This window comes from Heterocephalus glaber, unplaced genomic scaffold, assembly GCF_053883595.1.
Source record: "Heterocephalus glaber isolate CG9 unplaced genomic scaffold, H.glaber_assembly_v1.0 deba00001498, whole genome shotgun sequence".
Classification (NCBI taxonomy): Eukaryota; Metazoa; Chordata; class Mammalia; order Rodentia; family Bathyergidae; genus Heterocephalus; species Heterocephalus glaber.
Genome location: NW_028258321.1, coordinates 4,355,693 through 4,378,533, shown reverse-complemented (window position 1 = coordinate 4,378,533; position 22,841 = coordinate 4,355,693). Strand labels below are relative to the sequence as shown.

Below are 22,841 nucleotides of genomic sequence, written 5' to 3'. Positions count from 1 at the left end.
GATAGGGAGCTGTCATCTGTGAAAGAGAGAGGAAGCCTAGTGACTGTCAGGACCAGGAGGCTTCTTCGCGGTTCATGTAAGAACCGCTGAGTCTCTCATAGTGCGGCTTTTGAAATATGATCTGTACCCAGGGCCAAGTTAGATGATATACAGTCCACAAATGCGCATTGTAACACTGTATAATCGAGGGGCGCTGACTGGAGTGTGTTCTCTTGCTGGTTACAAAATTCATGCCCCTAGTAAAACTTTGACAGGCGCGAAAAACCCAGTCCCTCCCGAGCTGCTGCGAGGTGGGGTTTGGGTGCACAGCGGCTGTTCCTTTGCTGAGTGAGACGGCTCAGATTTATAATTGCTGGCTGTATTAGACCCAAGGTATTTTGTTGATGTTAACATTTGCTGCCAACGTCTAATGCCACATCTTGTTTACAGCCCATAAATTTATGACATAAGGAGACCACTCAGAATTGTGATATATTATGAAAAAAGCACCCAGCAATGCCAAACACACGAACGGTTTGGCTTTACATTTCAGACAGATGCTTTTACACACCGTTGATTGCATTTTAATATAACAGGGGTTTCATTCTGTTCTGCTGATGGATTCTGATCAGCTCTTGGCACTTAAGAACAGGGAAGTGAGTGTTGCATATATGGGAAAATAAAAGTTTGATTGAAGAAAGCATCAGCCACACAGGTATTTTATCGCTGTCTTTGCTGTCACCTTAAATGATTGTGGGAATAGAAACGCTGGTGCTCCCTTCTCTTTCCTAACAGGCAGCCCTTTACGTGGCAAATACGAGACCGGGTCTGACCCGACTAAGTAGTCCTTTCTCCTTGTCCCTAGACCAAAACATATTTCATGAATGAAAAAAGCAAAATGTCATAAAACAAACTCTTGTTTTCATAGTAGCTGGTTGCATTTAATGTGTCACACTTCACATCTATTACGAGGTGTCCAGCATCCTGGCTATTGGTGTGAGTTTGAGGCACAGGATTCGTGGCTCTTAGCCTTCATCGGTTAGAGGCAGACCTTGGCTGAGTCGGGTTGGTTGGTGGACTCTGGCAAGTGTGGCGTTTTCTGCCATCTTGGTAAGCTTCTCTGGTGAGTGGTCATGGGGGTCCCGATACTTACAGCAGGGAAACAATCGATACCTCTTTCACTGGCACTGGCGACGAGCAAGCACTAACACTTTGAGGTTTTATATCATCTTGTTGTCCTCCCTGTGATCCCAGGTCTGAATGAAAGCAGAGTTGCTCCTCCTCATTGCTTTCTTCTTGTGCTGACCTGCTCAGTCTTGCCACTGGGCAGGAATCTCTTAAGGACATATTCTTCAAGGAAGGCATGTTCTTTAGCATGGTGACTCTGGTTCTGCCTTGCATACTCTATGGTGTGTGGTCTGTGAGGTCCTTTCCCATCCAGCCCAGCTCAGCTGTTTGCCAGCTTCTCCCCCTGCCACTCCCTACCTAGTTCTCCAGTCCAACTACATGGGGTGTCGCACTGTCTGGCGAATATACCAGCTTCTGTGAAGTCTGCCTGTTCTGCTCACACAGCCTGACTGTTAGGTGCTTCCCCCAACACACCCCTCCATGGGAGCCAGATCTGGCCACAAGGGTTTCTGATTTCCCCTCTCAACCCCAGGCCAAAGTAGAACCTTTCCTGTGTGCTCACGAGTCCCTCCCCACACACAGGCAGAGAGCATACTCACCCATGATGGCTGTGCTCATCACTGCAGATGGATGCTGAGTTCTCAGTTGTACTCATCCTCTGTATCGATTTGGAACTATGACCACAGAGGGAGCTTTGACATGGAAGCATCCTTGTTGGAAACTCAATCCTGCCGCTAACTAGCTCTGTGGCCTTCTATTTGCTTTTTCTTTGTCTTCATAACTGCATCCACATAATAGAGATAAGAGGTTTGCAATGTCTGGGATATCTTATGTCACAAACATATTTATGGAATGGAAATGGATGTATGCTTTGATGAGAAGAAGTTTCCTTTTTAACTTCCAAGTTCAATGAGTGGCATTTGCCCTCAGGGGTCGGGCTCAGGGGTGAGCACTCTGAGAAAGGTCCCTGGTTTCCCCAGTTTGAAGATGTCTTTTCCTTTGACCTGTTGTAACATCAGTTCACTGTCTACATGACAAGAAAAGGGATCTTGAAAAATTACTGCCTGGACTTATTAAGATTTGTCTCTCTTGTCATCTTAGCTGGATTGGAAGTGTCTTTGGACTGGGACCTGTATGGCTTTTTATACCACAATGTTCCTTCTGTCCCATCAGTGTTTTCGAAGATTGTCACTGTGATTGTCCTCTTTGACTGATCTAATGTTTGCTCACAATGGGCTTTCCCTTTGCAGTGCGCATTCTGCTGACATTAGGGCTGTCACCGAAGCTGGTACATAGAGGCCTCTTCTGTCCATACCTCACAGCCTCCCCTGCACTGTTCATAATGCGTTCTCCTGGTACGGGATGGAATGGTGCTGTATACTCATGAAGCTGCTGAAAAGTGATAGAACTCTCCCAAGGGCTTAACTCAGCACACACACGGCCTCTGTGATGGGCACTGTGTGTGTGTGTGTATGTGAGTGAGTGTGAATATGTGTGTGCTGTAGGTTTGTTGGCTTGTGAGAGAGAGCAGATGGTCTTAAATGAAATACCAGGAGAAGGTGAAGTGGCACAAGCACACGTCGAATCCAGGCCCTGTGGTCCTGGTTTGGGCCACTGCTGAATGAAATTTGTCCATGTCGTTCACTGCTTTTCAGGCTGAGCTGCAGAAGCTGAGACAACAAGCCCTGGAGACCAAACGCTTCATTGCAAAGCAGGAGGCGGAAGAGAGGAAGCTCCTGCGAATCATTGCGGAAGCTGATGGGGAGAGGCTGAGGGAGAAGAAGGAGTTGGACCAGGTAGAGCCTCCTCCTCAGACCCCCTTAGCGCTCACAGGAGCTCAGCTTCACTTTCCGTGAGTTTTCTGTCCTCTCTAACCCGCTGCCGTCCAACCTACTGGAAGAGCAGCAGCAGAGGTTGATCTGTGTTGATTATGAAATAGTCACTCACTTACTTGGCTCGTATTTACCAGCACTGCCAAGGTGTGAGTCATTTCTCCAGACGCTGGGGACGCACACTGGCCAACAAGATGGTAAGGCCCTTGTTCTCCGGGAGCTCACATTCTAGGGCAGTATAATTAACTGCTCATATAGAATAGCAATTAATAATTACATAATTCAGGAGCTAGAAATGCAGATGCATAATAGGCAGTTAGGAACCGAAATGCTTTCAGGGACCTGGCAGAGAGAACCCAGTGCAAGACAGTAAGCACCCGCAGAAGTTGGCAAGAAGTAGAAATGTGCAAAATCATGCAAATTCAAATATTAAAATTGGGTTGGAAAACACACACAAAGTGACGTGCCCAGGGGCCAAGGATTATTGTATTATTAGATGGTTGCTATTATGGATTATTTATTGTGCAGTGATTTCTCTTCCATAGGAGATTGCAAACACTGGGGGAGAATCCAGTGCTGATTGCCTAGCAGGCTTTTTCCAGTGCTATGCCCGAGGGGCTGCTGTGGTGACAAGAGTGACTTGATTCCAGGTTGCCGTGCCCTGTCCTGCCTTTCTAGGTCACCAGTGAAAGAGACATCCTGGGGTCTCAGCTTGTTCGGCGCAATGACGAGTTAGCTTTGCTCTACGAGAAGATCAAGATCCAGCAGTCCGTGCTGAACAAAGGCGAAAGCCAGTACAACCAGAGGCTGGAGGACATGAGGATCCTCAAGCTGGAGATCAAGAAGCTTCGCCGGGAGAAGGGGATCCTCACCAAGAGTGTGGCTAATGTTGAGGAGCTCAGGTAACAGACCAGGGTCTGCGGGGGCTCCCAAAATGACCTCGTGTTCATGCTTGTTAGTCATTCAAGGTCCTCATTAAAATTGTGCAAAATGGATTTCATATGATGCAACTGTCAGCAAACATCGAGAACAACTTTCCCATAAAGATCTATGTTGTGCTCACTCTGTGACACAAAATGAACTGATTTCCTTTCAGTGGGTATGAGTAAGTACAAAAGGGTATTCAAAACTACTCTGCAGGCTGGGAATGTAGCTCAGTGACGGCAAGCACAAGGTCCTGAGTTCGATCCCTGGTAACGGAAAAAAAACCCAAACTATTCAGGATTTTTAAAAGGAAATTTCACAATAAATCAGAAATACAGACTGGTTGCAATTCAGAGACATTTCTTCCCCCAATGAGCTCTCTCAAATTTAGGTCAGTATATAAGAGATGGAGCATCAATATTTAAATTTCATTCCTGGTAACATTTGCACATCATTTTCTTGGAATTACATACAGGATAAAAAGAGGTGGAAAATTTAATTCTATCACTATTTGAAAATCTGTTACCTTACAAGGCAGCCAGATTTTATATCTCACTCCTGATTTATCTTCTGTAGCTTTCACTTTAGTTTAGTGCTCCTCTTCTTTCTTTAAATCTTGCATTACACAAGATCCACTTGCCCAGTGGGAAAAGATCGCTGTGTTTTATGCAGGCAATTGCAGGAAAGTGAATCAGAGGTCTGGTCTTTTCTCACATGCTCTCCCTGTTCCCCACAGACTGGGAGATGCACAGTCTCCTTGACCACCCTGGGATAAGGACACAGTTTGGACCTGCTCCTTCAATGAATTGAATTAGAAGATGGCTTTGCTGTTTAGATGCATGACTATACTCAGGAATAGTGAGGTTGGCACTGTCAAGAATGGGTCTGTTAATCAATCTATCATCTATCTAGCTAAAGTTGCTCATATTTCAGTTAATGAAAGTCATACAAATACATTGTAGAAAATGTGGGAAATGCAGAAAAAGTATAAGGAAGGGGTTAGAAAATCACTCATAATTTTACTACCCAGAGATATCATCACTGCCATTTTGGAGACAAATATATCCATTCTAGGTAGCTACTGAATGATCTCTCAGACCATCACTCAACCTGTCAACCATGAGTTATTTTTATGACATACAGAAAGGGTCACATTTTACCAATTCCTAGTCAATACTGCTAGTTTGTTGATAATGGATTCTATTTTTTATTCTAATGAGAAAACAACTTGAAAAAGACTGGAAGCAAGCAGGCATGAATTCTAATCTCAGCCTTGCCACCTACAAGCTGTTTGGCCTTGGACAAATTACTAACTTTCTCTAACTTCCAACTTGTAGTTACCATTACTATGAAGACAAATGCAATGTGCCTAGCACTGAGTCTAGTACCAAGCAACTCATCAAATATGGTAGCTAATTCTTGTTGCCCTCTTCTGATGGCGCTCAAGAAAGTTGGAATGTTAAAAATATGCTTTCAATTCTGAGCAGCTCGATGTATGCTCCCTCCTGAGCGAACATCATGCAGTTAATTCTAATGGTTTGTCTTGCTAATGAGGGGAAGTTGTATTATTGGTTTAAATGAAGCAATTAAGTAAAAGAGATGGCTTAGTGTTAGCACTGTGCACACCCACTGCAGACCAGGACAGATAACAATGTTCTCACCACATGCATCAGTGTGAGTGCTCACCCCCTTTCTACTTCCCCGCAGGACTTTTGGGTGGTGCCGACAGGGTGGTGGCCAGTGCCAGTGTACTGAGGATGGCTTTAGCGCATCACCCGTGGACTAGAGATTCCTGAAGATGGGTAGTATGTTTCAGCCAGGGCTTTAGGACCTTTCCAGCTATCCCTGTCCAGTAGTTGTGGACTTGGGGGTAAAATGTCCTCCCAGGTCCTGACTGTTCTCAGGCCTGAATGCACGTGAGAGTGATCTGCAAGACTAAAACCCAAGGACTCCACGCCACAGAATCCTTCTGGGGGTTGGGTCCTGGCAAAGGGATGTTGTCAGACTCCCCGGGGGAACCTGATGGCAGTGAGGGTGGAGGTGTACTGTCCTCAGGGTGCCACACGGCCACCTGTGTGGCAAGAGTTTGCAGTCAGGCAGGGCATGCACAGGATGGGTCACTCATAGCTTGTTACTGCAGAGACTTAGAAATGTGGCGAGTATGCTGAAGCTCTCATGATCTACCTCCTTTTTCTTTCGTGCTTTGAAATTCCTTGACCATTTGGCCTCAAGGTTATGAAGCCCGGCCTCTATGGTGCTGCTGTTTCAACCTAAGGCAGCTCTTGTGCCCCACAAACATGCTGGTCTCTGTTCACTGAGGTCGCCCAAATCCCCACTTTTTGTGTCTTATTCAGGCAGGAGCTTTTTCACATGCAGAAGGAATTCTTGAAGGAGAGGACCCGATGCCGAGCCCTGGAGGAGGAGCTGGAGAACCCCATGAATGTGCATCGGTGGAGGAAGCTTGAGGTGAGCCCAGCAGAACATGGCGTCATCCCCAGGTCTCATCTCCCGCCCCTTTCCAGGCTTCTCACCTGAGAAGTGCCTTTAATGCCATACTTCGCAAATCATCACCTAGAATGTAAGACTAGATCAAATGTAAATTGAGTCACTCTAGAACCAGATGGTTCCATTTGAGGTTTGTCTACAAAGTCTTGGGGAAAGAAGAACAAATCTTCTCTGCTGAAAAAGGCCCAGTGAGAGCCATGAATTGACTTCGCCAGTGGACATTTCTTTTCTTCTTTGGGTGATCTTTGGTCCACCAGGTATCCTGTAGCTGCCTATTAGTCTTGGATTGTTAATTGCCATTGGCTACGTTGGCCACCAGCATCTTAACTGTCTGTCAATTTGTCTTTGCATCTTTTTATTTATCACAGGAAGAAATATGGCTCTGTGGAGTAGCCATCTTGAGGACTAATGTCACGTTAGGCAAACTCATTTCTCTTAGGATGTGGGGACACAGCCAAAGTTCCCTTGGTGGGTGGGGGGGCAACTTCATGTTACATTTTACGACTTCCTGATAGGCATTACCACCAGCACTGCACACACCAATGATGACAAGCCCCACTTGTTCACGGGATAGAAGGCCCTCTCCTGTAGCTGTACCTAGTGATCTCGGTGCCCAAAGACGCTTTTACTGAAGGAACAGTGAGGGTGTTGAGAGATACGAGTCTATGCTGCCAGAAAGATCAGGGTGGGGGAAATCAGTCAAGCAGGTTTGTGTGTTTCATTTTGTTCTTTTCCTTTTAATGAAGAAAGCATTAAGGGCAATGCATCATACATTGTTATGTAAACATGAGCCTGGAGTTTCAACACCATGCAGTGCTGCCAAGTGAGTGTGTGCCAAGTGTAGTCCCAATGTATGGTATCAATGGCTCCACTTAGTGTTTCTTATGCACTCAATGAAATCTCTCTCTCCTCTCTCTCTCTCTCTCCTCTCCACCATCATTTATTCCTCTTCAGATAAAATGAGTGGTGTGGTTCACTAGCCTAAAGATCTCTCTGGGGAAGTGGAGCTGAAGATTTTGAGTCCATTTACCATTAATTTATTCTATGTGTTTTCAAGGAAATCTTTAAACTTTCCAACTCTGTGTCAATTTCTATTTTAAAAAATTAGAAAATAGGTACTCTGGGAGGCAATTGAAAATATTTAGCTACTAGATTAATTTAAAATATTAGTACAGTTGAGAGTGAAGCTTTGGCTCAAAGTCTCAAAGTTTGGACAACAACTTATCAATTTATAAGCGTAGCTCTTGTTCTCATCATACACAGATAACTTTTGGAGGAAGCTCAGAGCTTTATGGGTTGATAGCTCCATTCCAAATTCCACGGCCGTGTTCGGCTGCCAGTTATTACCTTTGCACACATCCGTATCCTGGAGACCTTCCCCATCATGGACTGTACTGAACCTTGTTGTTGGCAGTGACTGAAGGGGTATCTGAAGGTTGAGTGAATTAGGGATCCTGGCTCATTCCTCCTGGAGGCATCGAGGTGGTAGGGAAACCTCCAGAGCATCGTAAAGAAGCATCAGAGCTCTGGGGCCAAGCATGTCTTGGTCTCAAATTCAGCTCCAATCTTTATGAATTTGGGCAAATGAGCCAAATACTAAGAGCCTCAGTTATCTTATCTCTAAGAAGGGAAGTCTAATACTATTTTATGAGACTGTTGTGCAGCCAAGATATGATTTTATATGATGAACAATCAGCATAGCAAATGGATGGGGGTAAAAAAATCAAGGGTCACACATAGCAGTTATAATAATAATTACTATTATTCACCTTGCATTCATGAGCTAACTAAGGGCATAGATGAGACATCAGGCAATCTGCAGTCTGCTGTTCTGAGGGACAGATATTTATCACCATCCTATCTGTTATACTTTTCTTTTTTGGTTTTAATTCCCTCTGTATTAGGTCTTCAGGTTTGAAATAGATTTTAATAAAACAGTACTTACTTTACATGTGCTTCAAAACTGATGAGATCTCAGCTGTTTATTGCTATTGTTGGTCTCCTTGGACAGGCCAGCGACCCCAGTTCCTTTGAACTGATACAGAAAATCCACGCCCTGCAGAGGCGGCTCATCAGCAAGACGGAAGAGGTGGTGGAGAAAGAGCTGCTCCTTCAGGTAGTATTTCCTCCTCAGTCCTGGCCACCAACTTCCCCTGGACCCTGATCTTATGGTGGTTTGACAGTGCCGCATGCCCCACATTTAACTGTAGATGGCGATAGTGACTCACACATAGAGAACAAACACTGCCTGATTAATTGGGTTTTTCTGCCAGGATGACGGGTATTTCAAGAATTCTGGAAAATTAAGTTCAAAGCTAGACTTAACCGCAACCTGGTAACGTGAGCATTTTTCTCACTTTCTTACAGTTTTATTTGTCAGATTCTTTTAAATACTTTTGTTCATATCTTCACATAATGGGAAATGCTGTGATTTTGATTTTGAAAATAAGCTTTCACATACAGCGCAAAGGATCTGCCCACAGAAAGAGCCGTGTGAGAGAAGTGGAAAGATGTCTTTGAGGAGTCTATGCAGTAAGTTTTTCTGGAGCACTTAGGCCTATGTCTTTGTCAAAGGTGTCACAACACTGCCATGCTCACTGTCTTCTTCACACTCCTCCTCCTCCTCCTCCTCCTCCTCCTCCTCCTCCTCCTCCTCCTCACTTGCTGCTTGCAGATACCGCAGGATGGAGGGTTCCCCTGCCTTTTCCCATTTTCTCTGCACAGTTAGGGTGTGGTGGGTGTTGTCACACACAATCAATAGGTGAGGAGGTTGGGGCCCCGCAAGTGCAAGGTCCTGAGTTTGATCCCTGGGACCCAAAAAAAGGAATAAGATAAGAAAGCAGCTTGGAAGTTAGATGGCTTTGGTTGAAATCCTGCCTCTGCCAATTTCTAGCAATTTGAATTTAATTTCTCTGCATCTGAGGTTCTTAATTTGTATTATGGGACGAGAACAGACCCACGAAAAGGTATATTCTGAGCACTGCAAGATCTTAGCATTATGCCTGGCCCATAGTGTCGAATAAGCATTACTAATTATTCATGTGGTTTCTGATCCCAAAGCCCACAGTGTTAACTGCTGGCTTGCCATTAGAAGGAGTGGGAACTTGTGTGCATGTGCAAGTGGCCTTTGGCCCCTTCTATTTCACTTTTGACCCTAAAATACATTTTCCCTAAAGTTGGGTGTACTGTAAATATCATTCCTGAGCATGACCAGCTGAGCAGCCAACAGGGATTTATTTTCCTCTTCTCTGGTGGATGAGCACTGTGGGTGAAAGGGCAGACTTCGAAGTCGGGAAAATCTGGTCTTGAATCAGTTCAACACTTGGTGATAGTTCCATGATTGGGGAGAATTAAACACATTTTCCCAACCTCAGTGTACCCTCCTCCCATTTCCTTTGTGGGAAGAAGATACTGTGGTCAGAGTACACAACTTGGAAGTCTTATTGTAAGGACCACTAGCTCGTGGGCACTAGGAACTGACTGTCCAGAGCCTGAGCTGCATGCCCACCAGTGCCAGCCAAAAAGCACTGCCCCAAGGCCACGCAGTAGGAAAGTGGCAGGCTTGGAATCAGCCGGGCAGTCAGCTCCAGAACCCTCACTTTCTACCAATTCACTGCCCTGTTTCCACTGTTATCATCACTTTGTAAGTTTAAAAAAAAAACTGCACATTTGGTGTTTTGTCAAAACTCTTTATGGTGAGTTTGTATTTCATTGGCTGCTGTAACTACTATTTCCTTCCTCTTAGCTGTTCTTAGATTGATGTTAAGTTTATTAGTCTTTATTCTTCATTTCTTTTTTATTCTTTCCTTCCTTCTTTTCTTTCCTTTTTATTTTTCAGTGCTGGGGATTGAACCCGGGGACTCCTACATGCTAAGCAAGTTCTCTATCCTGAGCAACATATTGAGCTCCTTCTTTTCTAATGTAAACATTTGAGGCTATAAAACATCTTTCAAATAATTCCTTTAGTTCCTTCCCACAGGTTTTGATATATGGAATTTTCATTTGGTTCTAAATATTTTTATTCCAAGAATGATTCCTCCTTTGAAAGGCACGTCTTAAAAATATCCACTATTTAAAAAAAACTCAGGGAGTTCAAAGAGGACATAACCCAAAACAGTGGAACTAACATACCAACTAAGCAATATAGATATAGGAGAAACAAATAGAAAATTGGAAGAGCTGATCAAAATGATTCAAAACATGCATGACAAATTTACCAAGGATTTAGACTCCATGCCAAACAGAAATCCTGGAGATAAAATATTCTATAGAATTCATAAACAGCAGTTGTGAAGATAGGATTTTGGAAATCGAGGAAAAAATGAAAATTCATAATGAATTACTTAGAGAAGACCTAAAAATAAGAGGATAAGAAAAATTCATCTAACACCTACTAGATGACACAAAGAAGACTAACCTAAGGCTAATTGGAGTTAGAGGGAAATTAAAAGACAGCATACATGAAATAAAAAAATCTGTTTACAGAGCTAATAATAGGAGGAAAGATCTCAACATATAGGACACAAGTAACTACGATGAAAAAAGAAGATCCCCACAACACATTGTAGTCGAAATCCCAGATGTCCAATAAAAAGAATCTTAAAAGCTGTCAGAGAGAAGCAAATAAAATCACATAGAAAGATAAACTCATTAGGATTACAGCAGACTTTGGAACTTAGACTTTAAAGGCTAGGAGAGCTTGGAGTGAAATGTTTCAAGCCCTAAAAGTAAACAACTTTCAACCCAGACTAATACATCGTACAAAACTATCTTCCAAAATTGATGGAGAAATAAAGACATTCCATGACAAAGAACACCTTAAGAAATTTATGACCACCAAAGCAGCACTCCAAAAAATTCTCAAGATATCCTAGAAAGAGACATTGAGCAACAAAGCCAAAAAGATCAGATGAAATAAGTACATCAAGGAATGCAAGTATTTAAATAAAGAAGTCATCAGGAAAAGAATGCAACAATAGTAATAAATCAATACCTTTCAGTAATAACTCAATATAAATGGCCTCAACTCCCCAATTAAAAGACACAGATTAGCAGATTGGATCAAAAAACAAAATCCAGCAGTATGATGTAGTCAAGAAACTCATTTAATTCAAAAAGAAATTCGTGGACTAAAAATCAAGGAATGGAAAGCAATATTCCATGCACTAGGACTCTGAAAGCAAGCATGGGTAGCAATTTTATTCTCATACAAAGTAAATTTCAAGCTAATACTGATCAAAAAAGGCAAAGAAGTCACTTCACATTGGTTAAGGGAACAATTCAACAGGAAGAGATACCAACCAACTCACTGATTATATTTTTTTGTCTCAGTTTCACTAATTTGTGCTCTGATCTTTATAATTTCCTTCCTTTTTTAATAATTTCTTTCCTAGCTTTAAGTGAATTTTTCTTGTTTTTCTAGGACTTTGAGGTGCATTGTTAGGTTAATTATTTGAGTTTGTTCTGTTTTTGTGAATGGGGATTCACAGTTACAAACTTCCCTCTTAGGACTGCTTTAATCATGTCCCATTAAGTTTTGGCATGTTTTAGTGGCTTTATCATTTAGTTCTAGAAACTGTGTTATTTCTTCCTTGATTCCTCTGTAACTCATTGTTTATTTAAGAGCACATTGTTCAGTTTTTATGTATTTGCATATTTCTGTGTTTTGTTGTTGATTTCTAGTTTCATTGTGCTAAGTTCTGATAACATGCATGGTATAATTTCAGTTCTTTTACATTTACTTAAGCTTGCTTTATTAGCAGTATGTGGTCTATTTTGCAGAAAATTCCATGTGTTGCTGTGAAGAATTTATGTTCTGTTGTTGTTGGCCAGAACACTTTAGATATCTACTGAATCCATTTGTTCAAAGGTTTTGTTCAACTCTGATATTTCTTGTTGATTTTTGGTCTAGTCAATCTATCTATTTGTGATAGTACAGTATTGAGTTCCCCCACTATAATTGTGTTTATCTTTATCTGGTCTTTTAGGTCAAGTAGTTCTTGTTTTATAAATTTGGGTGCATCATTGTTTGGTGCATTTATGTTAATAATTGCTATTTTTTTCTATTGGATTGTTCCCTTAACCAATACGTAGTGAGCTTCTTTGCCTCTTTGGATCCATTTTGGCTTAAAATCCATTTTGTCTGAATATAGGATAGGGACCTCTGCTTCTTTTCCTTATTTCCAGTGCATGGAATATTGTTTTCCATCTTTTGATTTTTAATCTGTGAGTTTCTTTTTTGGGTATGTGTTTCTTGCATACAGAACACTGGATTTTGTTTCTTCATGCATTATGCTAATGTGTGTCTTTTCACTGGGGAACTTAGACCATTCACATTGAGATTATTATTGATAGGTGCTGAGTTATCTCTGCCATTGCTTTATTTTCCTGCTACTAATTCTCTATCTTTTTCTTCTACTTACCTGCTCACCCTATCTGGTGTATTCCCTATACTGGCCCTTTTGTCATTGATAATTTTATTGTCTCTTTCTCAGATATCCTTCAGAATATTTTGGAGTGCTTGTTAGGTGGTCATGAATTTCTTTAGGTACTCTCTCTCTCTCTCTCTCTTTTTTGGTACCGGGGATCCAACTCGGGACCTTGAGCTTGCAAGGCAGGTAGCGGAACCACTGAGCTAAATCTCCAGCCCTCTTTAGGTACTCTTTATCATGAAAATATCTTATTTCTCCATTGATTTTGAAAGATAGTTTATCAGGATATATCAGCCTGGGTTGGAAATTGTTTTCTTTTAGTGGTTGAAACACTTCACTCCAACATCTCCTGGCCTTTGAGAATTGTGTCTGCTGTAATTCTATTGGGTTTAACTTTATAAGTGGTTCATTGTGTTTTTTTCTCACCATTTTAAAGATTCTGTTCTTGCATTAGACATGATGTTTTGTGGAGATATTCTTTTCTGATTGTGGCTATTTAGGGTTTTATATACCTCACTTATCTGTATGTTAAATTCTTTTCCCTTATTTGGAAAGTTTTCTGCTATTATTTTAGTAAATAAGTTTTTAAAATGTCATTTGTGCTATCTTCTTATTTTTTACTTACTGCAATTAATATTAGGTTAGTCTTCTTTGCATCATCTAGGAGCTATTGGATTGATTTCTCATGTTCTGTTGCTGTTGTTGTTTTGCTACATCCCTGGCCCCTGTGTTGTTGTTTTTAAGGTATCTTATTATTTGGTCACTGACAACAGCCCTGTATTGTAGACCTGACACTCTTTCTTCACATTGGTCACTTCTGTTTAATTGCTTGCCATGCCTGGTGGCTTCTTTCTGTTGGTGTTCTTGGAATTGTGGTCTCCATTATCTCTTTATAAAATATCTTTCAGAACATTTTGTAGAGCTGGTTTGGTGGTCAAGAATTTCTTCAGTTGTTCTTGGTCATGGAAGTATCTCATTTCTCCACTGATTCTGAAAGATATTTAGTAATTTTCCATGCTTGAGAAGCTTTCTGCCATTACTTCTGTGAACAAGTTTTTATGTCATTTGTGCTGACTTCTACTTTTTCATCGACTCTGATGAATCTTAGGTTGTTCTTCTTTGCATCATCTTGCAGCTGTTGGATTATTTTTTCATTGTCCCTTGTATTTTTAAGAGATCTCTCTTTTCATGATTGCTGGCTGCAATCCTATCTTCTAGGTCTGATATTCTGTCTTCATTTTCATTCATTTGGCTTTGCAAACTTTCAATGGAATTTTTAATTTCCTGGATATCTGTTTGAATCTGTTTCATGTATTCCATTTCTTTCCAATGTTGGGCATTCATGGTTTCCATCATTTCTCTAAGCTCCTCTATTTTAAAAAAAAATCTATGTCTACTCTAGATTTGCTGAGCAGGTCCTTCATTATGATCATCATCTCCTTTTTTTAACCTGAGATTATTTCTTCTCTGATTTTCTCTATAGCCTCATTCATCTGTGTATTTACTTCTGCTGCTATCATTTCAGAAAATTCCAGTGGGTGGCTTCTGATTTCCTCATCTTGTCCTATGGATTTGTTCTGGGTGGGCTGGAGGCCTGGGGTTGATTTATCTTCTGCATCTTGCCATTTTCTATTTTTTATTTTAATTTGTTTTTTGTGTTGATGCTTGTAAGTTTCTTATGTTAGGTAGCTTTATCACTAGTATTGAGACTTCCCTAGGAAATGTCTATTTCTCAGAGATGTCTTCTAGGTGTAGGTGGCTCTTGGTCTGTGTGTCTGTCCCAAGATCCTACCTTCCCAATTTACTAGGGATGAGAATTTGCTATCTATTTGGCTCAGCTCCCAGCTCTTTGGTACTGGACTATGGTGATGATTATGACCCCAGACAATCACAATGTTGTCATACAAGAGTGGACAATGGGTATGGCATAAAGGCTAAAGTGGTACAATTAAAAATAGCAATATTATCAAGCATAGTCTAGAAACTGAAAAACTGTGGTAACTGCTAATTTGATACCTTTAACCATAGGAGAAAGATCTATAATCATAACAATATCCAACATAAACCAGGAACTTGTATGTAGTGAATTTCCCCTTGGTAGAGTGATATTACAAGGAATAGCGGACAAAACAGAGTGATAACTGAAGAGAAATATAGTAGAAGCAGGGCAGAAGGACAGAGGAGGATTGCCCAAGCTTTGGGAAACTAGAGAAGAGGACAGGAGAGAAAGAATGAAGGAGAAAGCAGAAGAATATCAAAGTGAACCAGAAAGATTAGTGGCAATGTTCATTCACATGAAAATATCAAAAAATCAAGGAAGACAGTTGAGGAAAGAAACAGGATAAGCAAAAAGAAAACAAACAATAAAAGTCCAATGCTAAACACGCCCCCAAACACCAATAGAAAAAGAAAAAACAAGACAAACTAATAAATGAAGAGAGAAAGAAGAAAGAAAAATTCTTCAGGAGCCCACAGTTCGGTGGTAGTGTCCAAGTCTGTGCCGGGGAACCCTGCCAAGTCTGCAGTGGGATTAGTGCTGGGTGTGGGCTGATCTTGGCCTCCCAATGTGAGGGCTTGGGCCAGTCTTTAGCCAGCAGCTTAGTGGATGGCTCACCCATGTCTCCTTACCCTGTTTATCTCTGCATTGCTCTCCCAGTTGCTTTGGTGCCTTCAGACAGAGACAGCCCGGGGCTGCTTTCAGTCCCGTGTACAGTTGGCCCCTCCTGGACCTTGCACAGCCTCCTGTGTTCCACACTACTGGCTCCTCTCACTTGCTGCCCTCCGTGTCCTGCTGCCACAGCCCAAGGCTGTTCGCACTGCTGGTCCCAAGTGCACCTGTGGTCCAAGTGCATCTCTTGCACTGGTTCTAGGGCAGGAGAGGTAGCATTGTTCCAATGGCTATCCTCAATGCCACTGCCATTTCCCAACCTTGTTGTTAGAGGTTCCAGTTAGCTGCTCAGACTCACGACAGAAAAAAACAAAAAACTGCTGGCCCATCAGGGAGGGAGCAACTTCCTGGTCACTCTCCCCTGTGTGTGCTGGTGGAATTTGTTGCCAGGCTGCAGCATCCTCTGTTTGCAGGAAAGCAAAAGAGGAGAGGGCCCTTATGTTCCAGATCTGTCCTGTGTGGGTTGCCTTTGCCACACATTTGCAGTCTCTCTGTGTTTTGGGGATCTTCCCAGGAATGGCGGTTCCTGCTCCGCGTGAAGGCTGTGGACCCATGGGCAGCCCTGTGGGCTGCTTTCACTCTTTTATAAAGTCCTGTGCCTACGTTTTGTTTGACCTACAAGTCTCCTATTTCAGACTGATTTTGGCATCAGGATGTGTGTTCCTCCCTTTCCTCTAGTTGCCTATGTTTTTAGTTGATTTTCTCTGAGTCGCTCCAACATGGCTCCCCCTCTATTCAGCTATGTTGAATTCCCCCTCCCATTGGTCAGTTCTGCTGTTCATACTTTTGATAGAATTTTTAATCTCCTGAATTTCTATTTGGAGCCTTTTTTATGGACTCTTAATTCTTTTCTATGTTGGTCATTCATGTTTTGCATTATTTACCTCTGCTAGCTTTTTATTATTGTCTTCTGTAGGCTCCACGATCATTTTGTTTATTTGGCCCAATACCTGCTTATTTATATCTTCTGTGAACTTGTCATATGCCTTATTGATCTGTTTTGTTACCTCTCATGACATCATTTAAAATAATTTCAGTGTCTGGCTTTTGAAGGTCAGCTTTGGGGGAGTTGGGAAGTTTTGGAGGTATTTTGTTGGCCTGTCTTCTCATGTTTTTGTTTGTTTGTTTTTGTGTTGAGGTATGGGTGTTGATTTTAGCAGAAAGCTTTGTTTCTAATACAGACCCCTCTTTTCAGGGGTGTTCTGTGGGCCTGCCTAACTATTGACCTTTGCCTCTTTCCTGGGATGAGACCACCCCTGTGTAGTGGGATGGGAGGTTGCAGCTTGTTTGGCCCAGTAGCAGTTCTCCAGGAATGGGCCACAGTATTATTAATGACCCCCAAACAATCCTTGGTTTATGAACTTCATTTGTTTTGTGATTGGGGGAAGATGGCTGTGGTCATATTTGTCACCTGATGTGGAGCTTGTGGATGGAAGCAAAATTTTACCAAACACCTTTATTTGCCAACTGAATTGTTTGCAAACAGAAGTGTTTGTGAACCAAGGTATTATTGTATCATCACTTCAAGGAAACCAATTAATAGCAATGTCTATGTCACTTTGGTTGTAGTAAAACACATTAAGTATAGCATCAAATAGAATCTAAGTATTCATAAACCCTAAGGACCAATAATGTACTACCTTTAACCATGGGAAAGAGATATATAATTATAGTATGAATACTAACAGACAAAATATTCATCTACTCTTGACCTTCAGTAAATATCACTAAATAGGACAATTTTACCTTTACTAAAATGAGAACAGTATTCAATAGCAATAGCCTAAAACTAATGACCCATCTAGAATTTCATAAAGCTTAGTAGTCATAAAGGTAGAGGGACTGGTTTTGGAGAATGAATAAAGCAAAATTTGAAAAATTAATGGGATATGAGAATGTGGAAAGAGAAGCAAAATAGGGGGTCTTATTGAGGAGTAAAAGGAAATTATCAGTGTTAGAGAACAGTTTTGGGAAAGAACAAACAAGAAAAAAAGAAAAATGATATATAGAGCAAAACACATGAGATAAAAGAAATATAAGAAGCAGGAGAAAATAAAGTTGAAAGAGGAAAAGAGAAAAGGAGAGAAAAGAAACTAAAAGAAGGAAAAAGGGGAGAAAACCTCCAATGCCCCCAAAAATCCAAAAAAGGAAAGATAAAAATAATGCAAAATAGAAAAATCAAAAAAGATTGAATCAAAGAAAAATTACCTGTGTTTCTGAATAGAAGGTTTCTTTCAATATTTGCAGTCTTGGGGTCCAGCCAGTTGCAATTTTCTCTGCCTAGCTTTAGGGCCTATGGGTTTTTGAGGTTCCTTCCCTGCACCAGAAATCCCTCTGTCCATTCATCCCAGACTAATTGCAGCACAAGTGAAGGTTTGTTCTTGTTTCCACGGGCAGATGAGAAGTGCCATTAGTCTCCTGGGCTCTCGGGTGGACTGTTAGACTTGATGTTAGATTTAATGTTGACAGTCTCGGGGTCAGGTTGCTCCCTTCTCTCCCTGGGCATTGTCCTCATCCAGGATCAGGTCAGTTGTCTAGTCCTCACCTCTACTGGCCCAAGGGGAAGCAAAACATAGAGCCATCGTGGAGTGGTGCATGGTCTTCTGTGTGTGTGTGTGTGTGTGCGCGCGCGTGCACGTTGGATGTCTGGCATGTGCCTACTTGCTTGCATCCATGGGGCACCATCCTGACTGGCCTGCTTGTTCATGTGAGGGGGTGCCATGTATCTAACGTGGGCTTGCTTCCTTGCATGGGCGGGGCGTCACCATGCTTCCAGTTAAGATTTGCCTGCTTTTGGAAGGGGGTGTCTGGTGTGGGCCTGCTTGCTCAAGTTGGGCTAGATTTCAAGTTATTTAGTCTGATAGATGACCATTAAAGAAATGTTTTATTCTAATCCCTAGGAAATGGGGACAGTGATAGTGTGTATCTGTAGGTCTTTTGTTTTGAGACAAGGTCTTGCTATGTACCCCAGTGTGTCCATTAATCTTGATCCTCATCTTGACTGGATTAAGAGACTCCTGGAGAGGGGATGGATTGGGAGGGCACTCACCTCTTCAGTGAGTTAGCCCATTGATGAGTTCATGAGTGAGTGGGTGTTTAGGTGAGGGGTAGTTGGAGGAAATGGACCATAGTGGGTGTGACCTTGGGGACTATATCTGGTCCCTGGCCCCTTCCTCTCTGGCTCTTTCCAACCTACTCTGCTTCCCAGCTGCCATGAATTAGCAGCTTTCCTTTACCATGCCTTTCTGCAATAATGTTTGTGTCTTGGACCCTACAAACCATGGACTGAAACTTCTGAAACCATAAGCCTTCAAGTTGTGTGGGTATCAAGCATTTGTTCCATCAACAAGAAGGCTTACCAAAACATCTAGGCTGGATTTTTCTTTAGATCTTTCTGCCTCAGCCTCCTGAGTGCTGGGATTATAGGCAAGCACTACCATACCTGGCCCTACCCATAAAATCAAGCGTGTTAATGCACATAGAGATTTAGAAGCGTGTTCTGTTATCATTAACACTGCTATTATTAACATTTATTTCGATTAATACTGATAATTTCCAAGTGTTTTGCAGGCCTTCAAAGTTTATTACCCTATTTTACTCCTCTCGATTGTCTTAGTTACTTACCTAGTTACTGGAACAAAATACCCAGTGCCTGAGACTTAAAGGGAGAAGCGGTTTATTTTGGCTCACAGTTTGTGGAGGTTTCAGTGTATAGTCAGCTGACTCAAAGACCGGAGAGTGTGGCACAGAGGCATGGCGGAGGAGGAGTGCTCATGGCACGGCAGTGGGAAAAGCAGAGTCAAGAGGGAGGCAGGAGGGGAGATGGACACTTCCAGGCCACACCCACCATGACCCCCTCTTCTAAAATCACATTTAGCACTAAGCTCATCAATGGACCAGTCCTCCGGTGCATACCATGCCCCTGTGGCCAGTCACTTCCCAGAAGCCCTGACTATGGGCACGTGACACTCTTGGCTAGACACCTGGATAGAAAGCATAACATCATCAGCTCCTCATTCAGCACTTTTGTTTTTAGTTTTGGATGATTAGGCTGCTGCCCTATGCCTGCCCCGCTAAATAAGCCTCATTATTTTGGTAAAGCCCTAGTTGCTTCTGAGGATTGGAAAGTTTCTCAATTTCATGTGTTTTATTAAATTATTACAGACCTTGTGGATACCCACCCGCAACAGCACGTTTTTCCATCGTGAAGATTTTGGCTGAGTTTTTTATCAGTACATGTTTGCAGCCCATAATGATTACAGTCATCCTGGGAGTTGGGACATGTACACAATGTGTCTTAATTCCCTTTTCCGTCCGTCTGTTCGCCTGTCTCTCTTTTCATCCCCTACCCTTCCTCTCCCTCCCTGCACCCTCCAACTCCTGGTCCCCTTCCCCTTTGCCAAAGCTCCGTTTTCATTGTTTTTCCCTTCAGTCCTTCTGAGGATCAGAATACCTTCTAAATGACTCCTTCATCTGTGTCACTGTGATGAAGGGGCTGTCGTCTCCAAGAGCAGATAAGGAAGCTCGTCTCCCACTCCGTGGACTGAGCTCTTTGAGGAAAGGCACTGCGTAACTTGTCTAATTTCACTGCCGGGTGCAGAAAAGGCGCACAGTAAATGCTCAGTGAAGATGGCACTTGGCCTGGGCGACCCCTTACCCTTGAGATTTTGTGTAAATTGCTTTTCCCCCTCAGAGCCCCCTCTCTTCCTAGGTTGGGTATCTTACACCTTGGCTTCACCTTCATATTACACTTCACACTTGTAGTTATTGAAATCATTGTGCTTGTGTGTAGTGACACTCCCCTGCTAGACCTTAAGCCTCTCAGAGGCAGCTCCTGCACCCGCCTGGGGATTGTCACACTCCTAGCCCCTTGCCTACTGATGGTGGGGAGAGTGCTGTCCTTCAGCAAGGAATATGTCTCCCAAGGACTAACTTCTGTCTTTGAGCTGACAGGTTAGGGAATTATGCTTCCTGTCTGGCACCTTTGCATTTTTCTAACTTCACAAGTGTCCGGAATTTACTGTTGGTTTAGGGACCTGTAAACTTGCTGCAAACTGTCACTGTGGTCTTTGGGTGCCCAGGCAGGCAGTGCTCAAAATTCTCCCCTTGCTCGGGGATACTGTGAAAAGGGTCCTGCACCTCTCTTTGCAGCTTTGGCAGGAAGATGAAGAAGTCTGTGTTCTTGCCAGAACTGGAATCTGATCCGTAGGTGGGAAGGACATCGTTTCTTTGTCTGTTTAGCTATTGTTGCCTTCCAAGCAGCAAGGGCAATGGAAGTCTAGCCAGCTGTGCCTCCTGGGGACCCTTCTCTCTACCCTCATCCATTTATTCCTCGCTTCTTCTGAACCCGGGATCAATGACTTCTTTTCTGAAGGTATCTGCAGAATCAGGCAGGCACACGGGCCTCGAATAGCTGCAGTCACGGGGGCACCATGACTCCGCCATCATCATCACCCTCTAATGGGATTCCAGACAGTGGGCAGGGGCATGATGGTGTAGGGTTGGAAGCTCTACTTTAGCCTCTTGCTAGAGGCGCTTAACACCGTAAGAAACACTCAGAGCGGCTGGAGCCAGACTTTTTTGCAAGTGCTTAGATATGGGGTGGCGAGCTCAAATACACATAGCCTCAGGGCAGGCAAGAAACCAGAGAGAGCAAAGTGAACTGCACATCGCCATCAGAAATGGCCATGGTGAGGGCCTGAGGTGGAGGCAGAAGGGAGGGGTAGGGTCTGCAGCTCAGGAGGCCAGAAGACCCATCCCCAGGAGGCGTTGACCCCACCTTAGCCCAGGGCATGCAGGCTCAGGTCATCAGATGCTGAACTTCTCAAGAATAGCTGGAAACATGGATTTTTACGTTCAATATATTGAATTTTCCTATTGGCAACCTTAAGAACATTGAATGAGCTTTTCAGAAGCAAGTGTGCGAGTTATGCCTGGCCCAGGGTGAATACTTTGCAGCCTCTAGGTTCAAGGCCTGGGGAGAAGGTGAGGTGAAGAAAGAACAGCCATACAATCAGCTTCACTTGTTTAGATTTCTTTGACCTAATTGTTATTCCTTGATGAACTGCAGAGGCCAAGAATCAAAAGGGGAAGGGGGGATGGGGGGGTCAGAGGAGCAGGCTACAGGTGATCAGAGAGGTGAACAGGAGCAGACGCAGAGGAGGTGGGACAGGTGGAGGAGCTAGAAGCCAGGCTTCTTGGTGTCTTTTCTCTTGACACGAATGACTCTTTATAAACTTCTCTGAAACAGAAAGGACTCCCCCGAATTGTTGACAAGTCTAAGCATTGTCAGGAACCCCCTAACTCGGGGGCTGCATGGACATGCTGTGCCTCCCCATTACTGAGCCATCTGTGTACCAGGGTGCTGGGATTCCATGGGGCAACGAGACAGGCTTGGTCCCAGCCTCGAAGGGCTTCTTGGTTCTGTAAGCACCATGCAATGTGACAGGCCTGTGATTCTACACAGGACTCTGTGGGACCCTGAACGGGCTTTGGAGGGGGCTGGGGTCTCAGCTTGAGCGCCCTAAAATCAGACTCTGAGGCAAGAGTTGGGGTTGCAGTCTTTGGGGAAGTGTCCCAGAAGCTGGAGTGTAGGGGAGCAGAAGAGAGACAGGGAAGGTGGAGAGCCAGTAGGGAGGAGGGTGCACTGGGAGGCCCTAGGCCAGGGGTTCCTCTGAGGTTCTCCAGTGCAGACTGCGGGGTGTTTGCTCATCTCCTTCACGCCAGACAGGAAAGCTGACTCCATGTGTGCTTGAAAGAGCAGCTGCCAGCGCGTTCTAGTAACCCATGGCTGCCCACGTTCCAGGCATGTCGGCTCCAAATTATGAACCTGGAGATGCCAAGAGAACGGGATTCAGGGCTATGTGAGACCAGGCTTTCTGGCAAGTCCTGAAGACCACCACCCAGCAGGTCTCTGTGCTCACTTAGCTACTCACAAAAATAATAATTGGCCCACCCAACTTCAGAAAAGGCAGTGGCCATTCGCCCAACCACCTTCTCTCTGGGTCTTCCCTTGGGCTGGGGCTGCAGCTCAGTGGTGGAGCACTTGTCTAGCACACACAAGGTCCTGGGTTTGATCCTCAGAGCCACAGGAAATAAAAAAAAGATGGTGCCCAGATTCCGTTCTCATCACAGACACCCCTTCCTCAACACTCACAGTGTGCCAGGCACTACACTTTCCCTACACACAGCTCCGTGGTGGTGGCCGCACATGAATACCTGTGTGTCAGAATGACAGGTGGTTCCCCCGGGGAGGTGGCATGGCTTTGGGGACTCCTGGAATGTTAGCACAATTTCATCTCACTCTGACATATGTGGTACTAGGGAGAACACCGGGGCCCTCTCCTTAAGTGTAGAAGTAACGATGTACTAAGA

The 22,841-nt window shown here is 43.4% G+C and overlaps 1 protein-coding gene across 2 annotated transcripts in view; it reads left to right on the top strand.

The window, feature by feature from the left end:
- The window catches only part of Cfap58 (cilia and flagella associated protein 58), a 94,377-nt gene that overhangs the window by 37,882 nt on the left and 33,654 nt on the right, over positions 1–22,841 (top strand). For both annotated transcript variants that reach the window (XM_021245600.2, XM_021245599.2), the window contains 4 exons: positions 2,763–2,903; positions 3,618–3,841; positions 6,218–6,329; positions 8,380–8,484. In XM_021245600.2, coding sequence (XP_021101259.1) covers positions 2,763–2,903; positions 3,618–3,841; positions 6,218–6,329; positions 8,380–8,484 — 582 coding nt within the window. The remainder of the gene's footprint in view (positions 1–2,762; positions 2,904–3,617; positions 3,842–6,217; positions 6,330–8,379; positions 8,485–22,841) is intronic.